Source organism: Canis lupus, chromosome 26 (assembly GCF_003254725.2).
Source record: "Canis lupus dingo isolate Sandy chromosome 26, ASM325472v2, whole genome shotgun sequence".
Classification (NCBI taxonomy): Eukaryota; Metazoa; Chordata; class Mammalia; order Carnivora; family Canidae; genus Canis; species Canis lupus.
Window position 1 is genome coordinate 22,819,109 of NC_064268.1, and position 15,047 is coordinate 22,834,155.

General features: G+C 41.5%; 1 protein-coding gene across 19 annotated transcripts in view; it reads left to right on the forward strand.

Moving 5' to 3' along the window:
• The window catches only part of EMID1 (EMI domain containing 1), a 50,922-nt gene that overhangs the window by 21,486 nt on the left and 14,389 nt on the right, over positions 1-15,047 (forward strand). For 12 of the 19 annotated variants that reach the window (XR_003146715.3, XR_004809326.2, XR_003146718.3 and 9 more), the window contains 4 exons: positions 884-973; positions 1,118-1,170; positions 1,632-1,694; positions 1,799-1,843. Coding sequence is in view for 13 of the 19 variants with exons in the window: in XM_049102083.1 (XP_048958040.1) it covers positions 884-973; positions 1,118-1,170; positions 1,632-1,694; positions 1,799-1,843 (251 nt within the window). In the remaining 6 variants the exon portion in view is untranslated. Of the gene's footprint in view, positions 1-883; positions 974-1,117; positions 1,171-1,631; positions 1,695-1,798; positions 1,844-7,022; positions 7,143-9,476; positions 9,596-15,047 lie in introns of those variants that run through there. The other 7 variants (XM_049102086.1, XM_035706244.2, XM_035706243.2 and 4 more) reach the window with 4 other exon arrangements.

Sequence of the window (15,047 nt, forward strand, 5' to 3'; positions counted from 1 at the left end):
TTTGGTCAGGATTGGTGTCACTCAATCCTCCTACAGGTGTCATTGCCTCCTCTGTTCTCAGATAAGGAAAACTGAGGGCCAGAGAGGGACGATCACATAGCCAGGAAATGGGGGACTGCCTTCAAACCCAGGCATCCTCCAGGGTTGGAACAACTGGCATCTGGCCCTCCTGCCAAGCCTTGGAGCTGGCCAGGATCCAGCCCTCAGAGTGCTGGAAAGCTCAAGGCCTGGCAGCAGGAAATGAGCTCTGTGCTCCCTGGCCCTGTGCTCAGAGAGCCGCCTCTGCCAAGCTGGGCTCTGATGTGTATCCTTTGCCTCTTCCCCAGCCTGACCCACCTGTATGCTGCCAGTGGTCAGAGCTTGGAGTGCCAGGTTCAACCCTACCTGTGCCGTATCTTTGGAGTATGGCTGGGCACCATTCATATATTCCCCTATCCCACTGTTCATTCCATCTTACCATTCCTTCTCCTTCCCCAAGCCTCAGTTTCCCCATCTGTATAGTGGGGAGAGTGACTGTACAGTTCTCCCAGAGTTCCATGACCCCCATGCACAGAAGCCTGTCACAAAGTAGGTGGTCAATAAATGGTAGCTTTTACTATTATTCCCATTTGACATGTGGTAGTACAGGCTCAGCAAGATAGAGTCTTGCTAGATGTCACTAGCTAGACTGTGGTAAGGTTAGAATCCAGTCCTCCCTGCCTCCTGGTCCTACCTGACCAACTCTCTCCACACTCCTCACCCTTCAAGCAATTGTCTGGTAGCTCCAACCACACTGCCGGTTGTCCCACAGAGCAGTCAAAGCTGGCTTGGCAGAGGTGGCAGGTAAAGACTGACTGCCCTACTCCAGCCCAGCCCTGTTCATTCACCATCTTTCCTCCCTCAGGGGACCCATTACTGTCCAACACCTTCACTGAGACCAGCAGCCACTGGCCCCAGGGACCAGTTGGACTACCAGGACCCCCAGGGCCTATGGGTAAGTTGAGTCTAGGTCCAGTTCCAGGGGTGGGGTTGGGAAATGGCAGAGGGACTAGGACTATGGCTATCAGGAAGGAACAGATGGTGGAATTCCCGGCATCATACTCTGTTTCAGTCCTGAGGACATCCTGTCTTATTCTAGGTCCCCCTGGACTTCCTGGTCCCATGGGCATCCCTGGGAGTCCTGGACACATGGTGAGTAGTTCTCCTATTGCTCCCATCTGTCCATCCATTCATCCACCCACCCACTTATCAGTCCACATATCCACCCATCCATCAATCATTCAACCATTCAAGCATTTATGGAGCACTTAACATGCAAACTACTTTCCATAAATCTTTTCATTCAGTCTGTGTAAGGAGAAACAAGTATTGTTGATACATGTGGCCAAGAAAGGTAGAGGTTCTTGGCCTAAGGCTGCTGTCAGCACATGGCAAGTTCCAGATCAGGGTAGGGATTTTCTGACTCCAGGGCCATAACTCTGAACCCTGAGCTATACAAACTGCCTGCTGTGTGCCAGGCACTGGGAGTGTAGTAAAGAACCCAGAGGCCCAGGCCAACTGAGGCTCCCTCCTTGACCCCTCTGTGCACCCCCAAGTCCTTGTCCATCCCATCCCACCTCAGCATAAGGCTGAGGCCCTGTCTTATTGCTCAGGGACCCCCAGGCCCCACTGGACCCAAAGGAATCTCCGGCCACCCAGGAGAGAAAGGAGAGAGAGTGAGTACTGAGGCAGCCCCTGGTGGAAGATTCTGGGAGGTCTTGGGGTCCCTGGGTCACACCTCCCAATAGCTGACTTCATACCTCTCCTCCCTCCCAAACAGGGACTGCGTGGGGAGCCTGGCCCCCAAGGCTCCATGGGGCAGCGGGTGAGTGATGCTGCCTATCCTACAGCACTCCCTCCAGGATCCCACAGGTCCAGACCCTTGCTTTGGCTCCCACTGCATCCAGAGCTCCCAACCCTCCCTCCTGTCCAGAGCATGGTCCATCTCTCTCTTTGTCTCTGGGTCCTGTCTACCTCTTAGAATCAGGCCACATGCCTCTTCCTCACTTGAGCTCTGTATCTCTGTATTTGTTTCTCTATCTCTCTTTCCTCTGTGTCTCTGTCTTTCTGACACTCTATATTTCTCTCTTTCACTTTCCATCTTTCCAACTATGATTGTAGATTTGTCTATTTCTCCCTATAGTTTGGTCAATATTTGCTTAGTATATTTTGAAGCTTTGTTATTAGGTACATATATTTTCAGGATTTTAATGTCAACTTTATGAAATGAATATCTTTCTAGTGATGCTGCTTGTTCTGCATTCTACTTTGATACTAAAATAAAGATACCAACTTTCTTATACTTAACATTTGCATGGTAGAGATTTTTCAATCTTTTTGCTTTCAATCCTTTTTCAATCTTTTGCTTTCAACCCATTTGCTTTCAACCTATTTAAAGTATATCTCTGGTAAACAGCATATACTTGGGACTTATTTTTTAAACAGTCTTGACTATTGAGTTCAGTTACATTTAATGATATGTAGAATTATTGATATGGATGCATTTAAGTCAACCATCTTGCTATTTGTGTTCTGTTTACCCTATCTCTTCTTTATTTTTTCCCCTTTTTCCTGTCTTCTTTTGGATTGAGTATTATTTACAGTCCCATTTTATCTCTACCAATGACTTTGTGTTATTTCTTCACAGTTGTTCCAAGGATAACAATATACATCCTTGACTTACCACAATTTGCTTGAATTAGTATTATACCACTTTATATATAAATCGGAATTTTACAATATAATTTGCCCCCTTTTAACCTTGCTCTATCACTGTCATATATTTCACTTCTGCATTTGTTATAATCCCCACAATGTATTGTTGTTATTGCTTTAAACAGTTGACTTTGAAAGAAGTTAAGAAAACAAAGAAAAATAGGCTTTTACATCTACCATATATTTATTATTTCTAATGATTTTCTGTAGCTCCAGATTCCATCTGGTATCGTTTGTCTCCAGCCTAAAGAATATACTTTAACTCTGCCTGTATGGGCCTGGTGGCAACAAATCCTCCCTGCTTTTATCTAAAACTGTATTTAAAAAATAAATAAATAAAAAATAAAAGGGATCCCTGGGTGGCGCAGCGGTTTGGCGCCTGCCTTTGGCCCAGGGCGCGATCCTGGAGACCCGGGATCGAGTCCCACGTCGGGCTCCCGGTGCATGGAGCCTGCTTCTCCCTCTGCCTATGTCTCTTTCTCTCTCTGTGACTATCATAAAAAATAAAATAAAATAAAAAAATAAAAAATAAAACTGTATTTTACCTTAATTTTTTAAAAAGATTTATTTAATTATTTGTGAGGGAGAGAAAGAGAGCGCACATGGGGTGAAGGGCAGAGGGGGAGAATCTTCAAGCAGACTCCTCACTGAGTGGTGAGCCTGACATGGGGCTTGGTCTCATGACTCATGAGATCACAACGTAAGCCAAAACCAAGAGTTGGCCGCTTAACCAACTGAGCCACCTAGGAGCCCCTACCTTAATTTTGTAAAGATATTTTCATTTGGATATAAAATGATAGTTTGACAGTTTTCCTCCCTTTAGCACTTTAAAAATGTTGTTCCATGGTCTTCTGGTTGACATAGTAAATTACAATTTCTCATGAGAAATTGGCTGTGGTTCCTGTTGTTCCCTATATAATGTGTCTTTTTTCTTTGGCTTTTACGATTTTCTCTTTACCCTTGGTCGTCGTCATCGTCGTCGTCTTCTTCTTCTTCTTCTTTCTTCTTCTTTTTAATGTATTTCTTTTAGCAACAAAGATAGTGACAGAGAACATGAGTGGGAAGGAGAGGGAGAAGCAGGCTCCCTGCTGAGAGGGGAGCTCAGTGCAGGGCTCGATCCCAGGACCATGACCAGAGCAGAAGGCAGATGCTTAACCCACTGAGCCACCCAGGTGCCCCTACCCTTGGTTTTCAACAGGTTGCTCATGATGTAGTTGGGTGTGACTTTGTGCTTATCCTTCTCTCGGTTTGCTAAGATTCCCAGACCTGTAAGGTTGCTGGGACTTTTTTGTTGGTTGTTTTGTTTAATTGATAAAATTATTTTTAGAGCCTTTTGGGGGAGTCACAGCAAAATTAAGCAGGAAGTACAGAGCATTCCCAGTCCTCATGTATGCATATCCTTCCCCACTATCAACATCTAGTGTACAATGGTACATTTGATACAACGGAATCCACATTGCCACATTATCACCCTAAGTCCATAATGTACATTAGGGTTCCCTCTAATGTACATTCTATAGTATTACTAGGTGTATACCATCATGTATCCACCATTGTAGTATCACACAGAAGAGTTTCACTGACCTAAAAATCCTTAGTGCTCTGCCCATTCATCCCTCTCTCCTCACTAAATACATTTAAGCTTCCTCCGAGTCTTTTCATGGTTTGATAACTCATTTCTCTTTAGCTGTAAATAATATTCCATCATATGTACCACAGTTTGTTTGTCCATCCACCTAGTGAAAGACATCTTGTTTGCTTCCAAGTTTTGACAATTACGAATAAATATCTGTGTGCAGGTTTTTGTGTGGACATGTTTTTAGTTCATTTGCATAAATGCCAGTGATTGCAATTGTTGGCTCATTTAGTATGTTTAGTTCAATGAGAAACTTTTTGGTAAGAAACACACTTTTTGTGTGGGTATATGTGCATGTGTACTGAGAACACTTAAGATCTACTGTCTTAGGGACACCTTGGTGGCTCAGCGGATAAGCATCTGCCATTGGCTCAAGACATGATCTTGGAGTCCCTGGATCGAGTCCCACATCGGGCTCCCTGCATGGAACCTGCTTCTCTCTCTGCCTGTGTCTCTGCCTCTCTCTGTGTGTCTTTCAAGAATAAATAAATAAAATCTTAAAAAAAAAAAGATCTACTCTGTTAGCAATTTCAGTTATACAATACAGTTTTTTTCTTTTTTTAATTTTTTTATTTATTTATGATAGTCACAGAGAGAGAGAGAGAGAGAGAGAGGCAGAGACACAGGCAGAGGGAGAAGCAGGCTCCATGCACCAGGAGCCCGATGTGGGACTCGATCCCGGGTCTCCAGGATCGCGCCCCGGGCCAAAGGCAGGCGCCAAACCGCTGCGCCACCCAGGGATCCCCAATACAGTTTTTTTTTTTTAAGATTCTATTTATTTATTCATGAGAGACACAGAAAGAGAGAGAAAGAGAGAGAGAGAGAGAGGCAGAGACACAGGCAGAGGGAGAAGCAGACTTTATGCAGGGAGCCTGACATGGGACTCAATCCCGGGTCTCCAGGATCACGCCCTGGGCTGAAGGTGGCCCTAAACCACTGAGCCACCTGGGCTGCCCACAATACAGTATTGTTAACTGTAGTCACCATACTATATATTAAATCCTCAGAACTTAGTCATGTTATAACTGAAAGTTGATATTCTTTTATCAGCTTTCCCCAAGCCCAAGTCCCTGGCAACCACCATTCTACTGTTTCTCTTTCTCTATATTCAACTTTTTTTTTTTTAAAGATTCCACATATATAAGCGATACGATGCAGTATTTGTTTTTCTCTCTCTGGTTTATTTCACTTAGCATAATGCCCTCCAGGGTCATCCATGTTGTCACAAATGGAAAATGTTCCTTCTTTTTTAAAGGATAAATAATGTTCCGTTATATATGTACGTACATACATACATACATACCACATTTCGTTTATCCATTCATCCATTGGCAGGCACTTAGGTTGTTTCCATATCTTGGCTTTTGTGAATAATGCTGCAATGAACATGGGAATGCAGATATTTCTTTGAGATAGTGATTTTGTTTTCTTTGGATAAATACCCAGAAGTAGGATCACTGGATTTTTTTTTTTTTAAGATTTATTTATGATAGGCATAGAGAGAGAGAGAGGCAGAGACACAGGCAGAGGGAGAAGGAGGCTCCAAGCAGGGGAGCCTGACGTGGGACCCGATCCCGGGACTCCAGGATCGTGCCCTGGGCCAAAGGCAGGCGCTAAACCGCTGAGCCACCCAGGAATCCCAAGGATCACTGGATTGTATGATAATTCTATTTTTAATTTCTTGAGGAACTTCCATTATGTTTTCCATAAAGGCTGTATCAATTTATATTCCCACCAACAATATATAATGGTTCCCTTTTTTTCATATCCTCACCAACATTTATTATCTCTTGGGTTTATTTATTTATTTATTTATTTAGTTTTTTTGTTGTTTTTGTTTTTTTTTATTTATGATAGTCACAGACAGAGAGAGAGAGAGAGAGAGAGAGAGGCAGAGAGATAGGCAGAGGGAGAAGCAGGCTCCATGCACCGAGAGCCCGATGTGGGATTCGATCCCGGGTCTCCAGGATCGCGCCCTGGGCCAAAGGCAGGAGCCAAACCACTGCGCCACCCAGGGATCCCTATTTATTTATTTTTAAAGATTTTATTTATTTATTCGTAGAGACACACACACACACACACACACACACACACACAGACAGAGAGAGAGAGAGAGGCAGAGACACAGGCAGAGGAAGAGGGAGAGAAGCAGGCTCCATGCAGGAAGCCCGACGTGGGACTCGATCCGGGGTCTCCAGGATCACACACCAGGCTTCAGGCGGCGCTAAACCGCTGTGCCACTGGGGCTGCCCTCTTGGGGTTTTTTTAAATAATAGACATCCTAACAGGTGTGAGGTGATATCTAAAGTTATGGCTTTGGGATGCCTGAGTGACTTAGTGGTTGATGTCTGCCTTTGGCTCAGGGTGTGATCCCGCTGTCCTGGGATTGAATCCTGCATAGGGCTCCCTGCAGGGAGCCTACTTCTCCCTCTTCCTATGCCTCTGCCTCTCTTTCTGTGTCTGTCATGAATGAATAAATAAAATCTTAAAAAAAATAAAGTTATGTTTTTGATTTGCATTTCCCCAATAATTAGTGATCTTGAGCATCTTCTTACATACCTATTGGCCTATTTCTTCTTTGGGAAAATGCCTATTCAGGTCTTTGCCTATTTTTAATTGGCTTATTGGGTGGTTTTTTTTTTTTTTTTTTAAGATTTTATGTATTTATTCATGAGAGACACAGAGACATAGGCAGAGGAAGAAGCAAGCTCCCTGTGAGGAGCCTGATGTAGGACTCCATTCCAGGACCCCGGGATCATGACCTGAGCCAAAGGTAGGCGATCAACCACTGAGCCACCCAGGTGCCCCTGTTGGGTGGTTGTTGTTGTTTTCTCCAGTTGAGTTGTATAAATTCCTTATATGTTTTAGATATCAACTCATTATTAGATAGATGATTTGCAAATATTTTCTCCCATCCCATAGATTGCCTTTTCTTTTCTTTTTAATTTTGTTTGATGGTTTCCTTTGCTGTGCAAAAGCTTCTTATTTTTTGTTTTTATTTTTATTTTTTAAGTAGGCTCCATGCTCAGCATAGAGTCCAATGCAGGGCTTGAGCTCACTGCACTGAGATTAAGACCTGAGCTGAGATCAAGGGTTGGATGCTTAACCAACTGAGCCTCTCAGCTTAACCCCTATGCAAAAGCTTTTTAAATTGATTTTCTTATTGTTAAGTTTTAAGAGTTCTTTCAATATTTTTGAACAATATTCCTCTATCAGGTGTGTCTTTTGCAAATATTTTCTCCCAGTGTGTGGCTTCTCTTCTCATTCTCTTGACATTGTTTTTTGCAAAGCAGAAGTTTTAAATTTTATTTTATTTTTTTAAGATTATTTATTTATTTATTCATGAGAGACAGAGAGGCAGAAACACAGGCAGAGGGAGGAGCAGGCTCTATGCAGAGAGCCCGACTCAGGACTCGATTCTGGGTCTCCAGGATTAGGCGCTGGGCCGAAGGCAGCACTAAACCGCTGAGCCACCCAGGCTGCCCAGAAGATTTAAATTTTAATGAATTCCAGCTTTTCAGTGGTTTATTTTGTGGGTTGTACTTTGGTATTGTATTAAAACATCATCATCAAACCCAAGGTAATCTAAGTTTTCTCCTACAATATCTTCTAGGAGTTCTATAGTTTTGCATTTTACACTTAGATCTGTGATCCATTTTGAGTTAGTTTTTGTGGGGGGTATGAGGTCTGTGTCTAGATTCAGTTTTTTGTTTTGCATCGAAGTGTCCAGTTGTTACAGCATCATTTATGAAAAAGATTATCTTTGCCCTGTTGCATTGTCATTGCTCCTTTTTTTTTAATCTTTTATGTTTTTAAAGATTTTATTTCTTTATTCATGAGAGACACAGGGAGAGAAAGAGAGAGAGAGAGAGAGAGAGAGAGAGGCAGAGACACAGGCAGAGGGAGAGGCAGGCTCCATGCAGGGAGCCCAATGTGGGACTCGATCCAGGGTCTTCAGGATCACACCCTGGGCTGAAGGCAGCACTAAACTGCTGAGCCACCCAGGCTGCCCTGTCATTGCTCCTTTGTCAAAGATCAATTAACTATATTTATATTTCTGGGTTCTCTTTTCTTTCCCACTGATCTATCTATTCTTTTTTTTTTTTAAGATTTTATTTATTTATTCATGAGAGACACAGAGAGAGAAAGAGAAAAGGAGAAATACAGGTAGAGGGAGAAGCAGGCTCCATGCAGGGAGCCTGATGCAGAACTCGATCCCAGGACTCCAGGATCATGCCTTGGGCTGAAGGCAGGTGCTAAACCACTGAGCCACCTAGGGATCCCCTGTTATAGATGTTCTTATCAAGTTAAGGAAGTTCCCCTCTAACCCTAGTTTGCTGAGCATTTATCATAAATGGGTGTTGGGTTTAATCAGATGCTTTCTCTGCACCTATTGATATAATCATGTGATTTTTCTTCTTTAGTCTGTTGATGTGACAAATTACATTAATTGATTTTCTTTTTTTTTTAAGATTTTATTTATATATTCATGAGAGACACAGAGAGAGGCAGAGATATAGGCAGAGGGAGAAGCAGGCTCCCCACAGGGAACCTAATGAGGGACTCGATCCCAGGACCCCGGGATCATGACCTGAGCCAAAGGCAGATGCCCAACCGCTGAGCCACCCAGGCACCCCTGATTGATTCAATTTCTTTTCATAGACATAGGCCTATTCATATTGTCTAATTCTTTTGTTTGCTCTTTTATTTGAGATTTTAAGATATTATTTACTTATTTGACAGAGAGAGAAAGAGAGCACAAGCTGGGAAGCAGGAGAGGGAGAAGCAGGCTCCCTGCTGAGCAGGGAGCCAGATGTGGAGCTCCATCCCAGGACCCTGGGATCATGACCTGAATCAAAGGCACACCTTTAATGGACTAAGCTACCTAGGTTCCCCTGGATTGTCTGTTTCTTCTTGTTTTGGCAGATTGTGTTTTTCAAAGAATTGGTCTGTTTCATCTACATTACCAAATCTGTGGGCACAAAGTTTATAGTGTTTCTTTATTATGCTTTTAATGTCCAGGGGATCTGTAGTGATGTCCCCCCTTTTCATTTCGGATTTTAGTCATTTGTATCTTCTCTTTTTTCTCTTTCAATTATCTTGGTAGGGCACCGGATGACTCAGTGGTTGAGCGTCTGCCTTTGGCTCATTCATGATCCCAGAGTCCTGGATCAAGTACCACATCAGGCTCCTGAGGAGCCTGCTTTTCCCTCTGCCTGTGTCTCTGCCCCAGCCTCCCCCCCACCCCCCCCACCCCCGTCTCTCATGAACAAATAAATAAAATCTTTTAAAAAAATTATCTTAGGGGATTATCAGTTTTGTTGATATTTTCAAAGAATTAGCTTTTGGTTTTGTTGATTTTCCCTATTGATTTCCTATTTTCAATTTCATTGATTTATGCTCTAATTTTTATTATTTCTTTTATTTTGCTAACTTATTTTTAATTTACTCTCCTTTTTTCTACTATTCTAAGGTAAAACTTAGATTATTGATTTTAGATCTTTCTTATTTTCTAATATATGCATTCAATACAATAAATTTCAGGGCAGCCTGGGTGGCTCAGCAGTTTAGCACCACTCTCCGCCCAGGGCCTGATCCTGGAGACCCGGGATCAAGTCCCATGTCAGGCTCCCTACATGGAGCCTGCTTCACCCTCTGCCTGTCTCTGCCTCTCTCTTTGTGTCTCTCATGAATAAATAAATAAAATCTAAAAAAAAAAAAAAAAAAAACAGTAAATTTCCATCTAAGCATTACTTTTGACACATCCTACAAATTTTGATAAGTTGCAATTTTATTTTTATGTAGTTCAAAATATTTTTAAATGTCTCTGGAGATTTCTTATTTGATCTTGTTTAGAAGTCGGTTGTTTAATTCCCAAGTATTTGGGGAGTTTCCAGTTATCTTTCTGTTACTAATTTCTGGCTTAAATCCATTGTGGTCTAAGAACATGCATGCTATGATTTTTGTTCTTTGAAATTCATTAAGATATATTTTATGGCCCAGAATGTTCCATGTGAGCTTGAGAAGAATGTGTAATCTGTTGTTGGATGAAGTGGTCTATAGATGTCAGTTGTATCCAGTTGATTGATGGTATTGTTGATTTCAACTATGTTCTTTCGGATTTTCTGCCTGTCTGGATCTGTCCATTTCTGACAGATGTTAGAGTTTCCAACTGTAATAATGGATTCATATGTTTCTCCTTGCAGTTCTATCACTTTGGACCTTATATATTTCAATGCTCTGTTGTTAGGCATATACATGTTAAGGATCATTGTGCCTTCATGGGGTATTGATCCCTTTATCATTATGTATTGCCCCTCTTTACCCATGATTACTTTCTCTGAAGTCTGCACTGTTTGAAATTAATATAGCAACTCCTGTTTTCTTTTCATTAGTGCTAGCATGATATATCTTTTTCCATCCCTTGGCTTTATATGCATCTTTATATTTAGATTGGGCTTCTTCTGGACGACATATAGTTGGATCTTGTTTTTTTTTAATCCACTCTGACAATCCTAGACTTTTTTTTTTTTTAGACTTTTTTTAAAATAAGATTTTTATTTATTTATTCATGAGAGACACAGAGAGAAAGGCAGAGACATAGGTAGAAGGAGAAGCAGGCTCCTTGTAGGGAGCCCGATGTGGCACTCGATCCCCAGACCCCAGGATCACTCCCTGAGCTGAATGCAGATGCCTAACCACTGAGCCCCAGGCATCCCAACAATCCTGGACTTTTAATTGGTGTATTTAACCCCTTGGCATTTAGGGGCACCTGGCTGGCTCAATCAGTGGAGCGTGCAACTCTTGTCTCAGGTTTGTGAGTTTGAGCCCCACATTGGCTGTAGAGCTTACTTAAAAATAAAATCTTGGGACACCTGGGTGGCTCAGCAGTTAAAGTACCTGCCTTCAGCCCAGGGCGTGATTCTGGAGTCCCCGGATCGAGTCCCACGTTGGGCTCCCTGCATGGAGCCAGCTTCTCCCTCTACCTGTGTCTCTGCCTCTCTCTCTCTCTCTGTTCTCTCATGAATAAATAAATAAAATCTTTTAAAAAAGAAATAAATAAAATAAAATAAAATAAAATCTTTTGGGGATCCTGGGTGGCTCGGCAGTTTGGCGCCTGCCTTTGGCCCAGGGTGCGATTCTGGAGTCCCGGGATCGAGTCCCACGTCGGGATCCCGACGTGGAGCCTGCTTCTGCCTCCTCCTGTGTCTCTGCTTCTCTCTCTCTCAATGTCTATCATAAATAAATAAATAAATAAATAAATAAATAAATAAATAAATAAATAATTTTTTTAAGAAATAAATAAATAAAATCTTTAGGGACACCTGGGTGGCTCAGTGGTTGAGCGTCTGTCTTTGGCTCAGGTCATGATGCCAGAGTCCTGAGATCAAGTCCTACATCAGGCTCCCTGCAGGAAACCTCCTTTTCCCTCTGCTTACGTCTCTGCCTCTCTCTGTGTGTCCCTCATGAATAAATAAATAAAATATTTAAGAAAAAAACAAAAATAAAATCTTAAAATTAAAACTAAACAAACCATTAACATTTAAGTGATTATCAGATTTTTTTTACTGTCTTCTATTTGTTGCTCTTATTCTTCATTCCTATTTTTGTCTTCTATAATTTTTCTGCCTTTTGTAGTTTTAATTCATCATATCATATAATTCCACTTTCTCTCCTTTCTTGGTACATCAGTTGCACTTCCTTTTTTACTTTTTGTAGTGGTTTCCTCAAAGTCTGCAATATACATTTACAAGTAACCCAACTCGACTTGCAAATAACACTATACTGCTTCATGGTTAGTGCAAATACCTTATAATAAAATATTCTCAATTATTCCCTCCTCTTCCTTATATCATTGAGGTAATTCATTTCACTCATATCTAATTAAATGTAAATATATCTGTATATACACATGTACACATACACACATGCATATGATATGCATACATAATCAAATACATGATTGGTATAATTTTTTTAAAGATTTTGTTTATTAGAGAGAGAGCACATATGAGAGAGCGAGAAAGAGTGAGAGAACAGGGGCAGGAGCAGAGGGAGAGGTAGAAGCAGACTCCTTGCTGAGCAGAGAGCCTGATATGGGCTCAATCCCAGGACCCCCGGATCATGGCCTGAGCCAAAGGCGGATGCTTAACTGAATGAGCTACCCAGGAAACTCTATTGTTGGTTATTATTTTGAACAAAGTGTTTTCTATTAGCTCAGTTAAGTATAAGAGAAATAAGAGTTTGTATTTTACCTTCATTTATTACTTCTCTGATACTCTTCCTTTCTTTATGTAGATCCCAAGTTTCTGACTTATCACTTCCTTCTCTTTGAAGAATTCCTTTTAATATTTCTTACAAGGCAGATTTGTTTTTATTTTTGTTTTAGGGATCCCTGGGTGGCGCAGCGGTTTGGCGCCTGCCTTTGGCCCAGGGCGCGATCCTGGAGACCCGGGATCGAATCCCACATCAGGCTCCCGGTGCATGGAGCCTGCTTCTCCCTCTGCCTATGTCTCTGCCTCTCTCTCTCTCTCTGTGACTATCATAAATAAATTAAAAAAAAAAAAAAGATTTATTTTTGTTTTATTTTGTTTTTTGGTGTTTTTTTCCCTTGGTTTGGGCGGGGAGCCTTTTTTTTTTTTTTTTTTTTTTTTTTTTTTTTTTTGGCATTTATCCTGCTTGGTGTTCTCTGAACTTCCTGGATCTGTGGCTTGGTATCTGACAATTTGGGAAAATCCTGTCATTATTGCTTCAAATATTGCTTCTGTTCCTTTCTTTTTCTTCTCTTTCTGGTCTTCTTGTTACATTTGTTACACTTCTCATAATTGTCCCATCATTCCTGGATGTTCTCTTTTTGCTTTTTTTCAGTCTTTTTTCTCATTGCTTTTCAGTTTTGAAAATTTCTTTTTTTTTTCTTAAGATTTTATTTATTTATTCATGAGAGACACACAGAGAGAGAGAGAGAGAGGCAGAGAGAGAAGCAGCCTCCATGCAGGAAGCCCAACATGGGACTCAATTGCAGAACTCCGGGATCTCGGCCCTGAGCTGAAGGCAGACGCCCAACCGCTGAGCCACCCAGGCGTCCCATAGTTTTGAAAATTTCTTATTGTCATATTCTCAAGTTCAGAGATTCTTTCCTCTACCACATCCAGTTTACCAGTGAGCACTTCAAAGGCATTCTTCATTTCTGTTTCAAGTTTTTGATCTCTAGCATTTTTTCAAAAGTACATGCAAAAAAATTTTAACCTGAAAAATCTAAATAATAATATTAAATCATCTATTCATGTGCCCAAAACCAAGCTTAAGAAATAAAACCTAATCAGTACCTTGGAAGTCCCCCGTATGCCCCTCCCCTGTCACTTTTTCCTTGAAAGTTACCTTGAAGGGAATATGAAATCTTGGTCAGGAAACTGAAGGACTTGGGACTGCAATAGTTTTCATTATTTTTTCCTACTCTGGGTAGAACTTTAGGAAGGGAACAATCTGGAAGATAAGTGGCTGAAATTCTGTTGAATTTGTGTTTCTGGACCATGACTCCTGTTACTAGAAAGAAGGGCCTTTGCTAGAATTGAAGTATTTCTTAAGAGGCCTGGGAAGAATATGATAACTCTTAGCTTGGGTCATTTTCAACCAAAATCTAGCATTTCTTTTTTGATTCTTAGAATCTCCATCTCTCTGCTCACATTATCCATCTGTTCTTGCATGTTGTCAGTTTTTCCATTAAAGCCTTTAGCATATTACTCATTGTTTTTTTCTTTTTTTTTAAATTCCTGGTCTGATAATTCCAACATCCATGCTATATCTGACTCAGGTTCTAATATTTGCTCAGTCTCTTAAAACTGTGTTTTTTAATATAATTTCAATTTAATTAACATATACTATATTATTAGTTTCAGAGGTAAAATTTAGTGATTCAGTTGCATTCAACATGCTGTGCTCATTCTATCAAGTGCCCTCCTTAATGCACATCACCCAGTTATCCCATTCCCCCACCCCCTTCCCCTCCAGCAACCCTGTTTCCTAGAGTCTCTAATGGTTTATCTCCCTCTCTGTTTTCATTTTATTTTATTTTATTTTATTTTATTTTTCCTTCCCTCCCCCTATCTTTTTTTTTTAATATTTTATTTATTTATTCATGAGAGACGCAAAGAGAAAGAGAGGCAGAGACATAGGCAGAGGGAGAAGCAGGCTCCATGCAGGCAGCCGGACATGGGACTCGATCCCGGGTCTCCAGGATCACTTCCTGGGCTGAAGGCAGCACTAAACCGCTGAGCCACCGGGGCTGCCCTGTTCATCTGTTTTGTTTCTTAAACTCCACATATGATTCAAAATGGATTAAAGACCTAAGCGCAGCGGTTTGGCGCCTGCCTTTGGCCCAGGGCGCGATCCTGGAGACCCGGGATCGAATCCCACGTCGGGCTCCCGGTGCATGGAGCCTGCTTCTCCCTCTGCCTGTGTCTCTGCCTCTCTCTCTCTCTCTCTGTGACTATCATAAATAAATAAAAATTAAAAAAAAAAAAGATTTAAAATAAGACCTAAATGTGAGACAGATATCCATCAAAATCCTAGAAGTGAGCACAGGTAGCAATCTCTGTGACCACAGCCACAGCAACTTCTGCTAGATACATCTTCAAAAGTAAGGAAAACAAAAGCAAAAATAAACTATTGGGGCTTCATC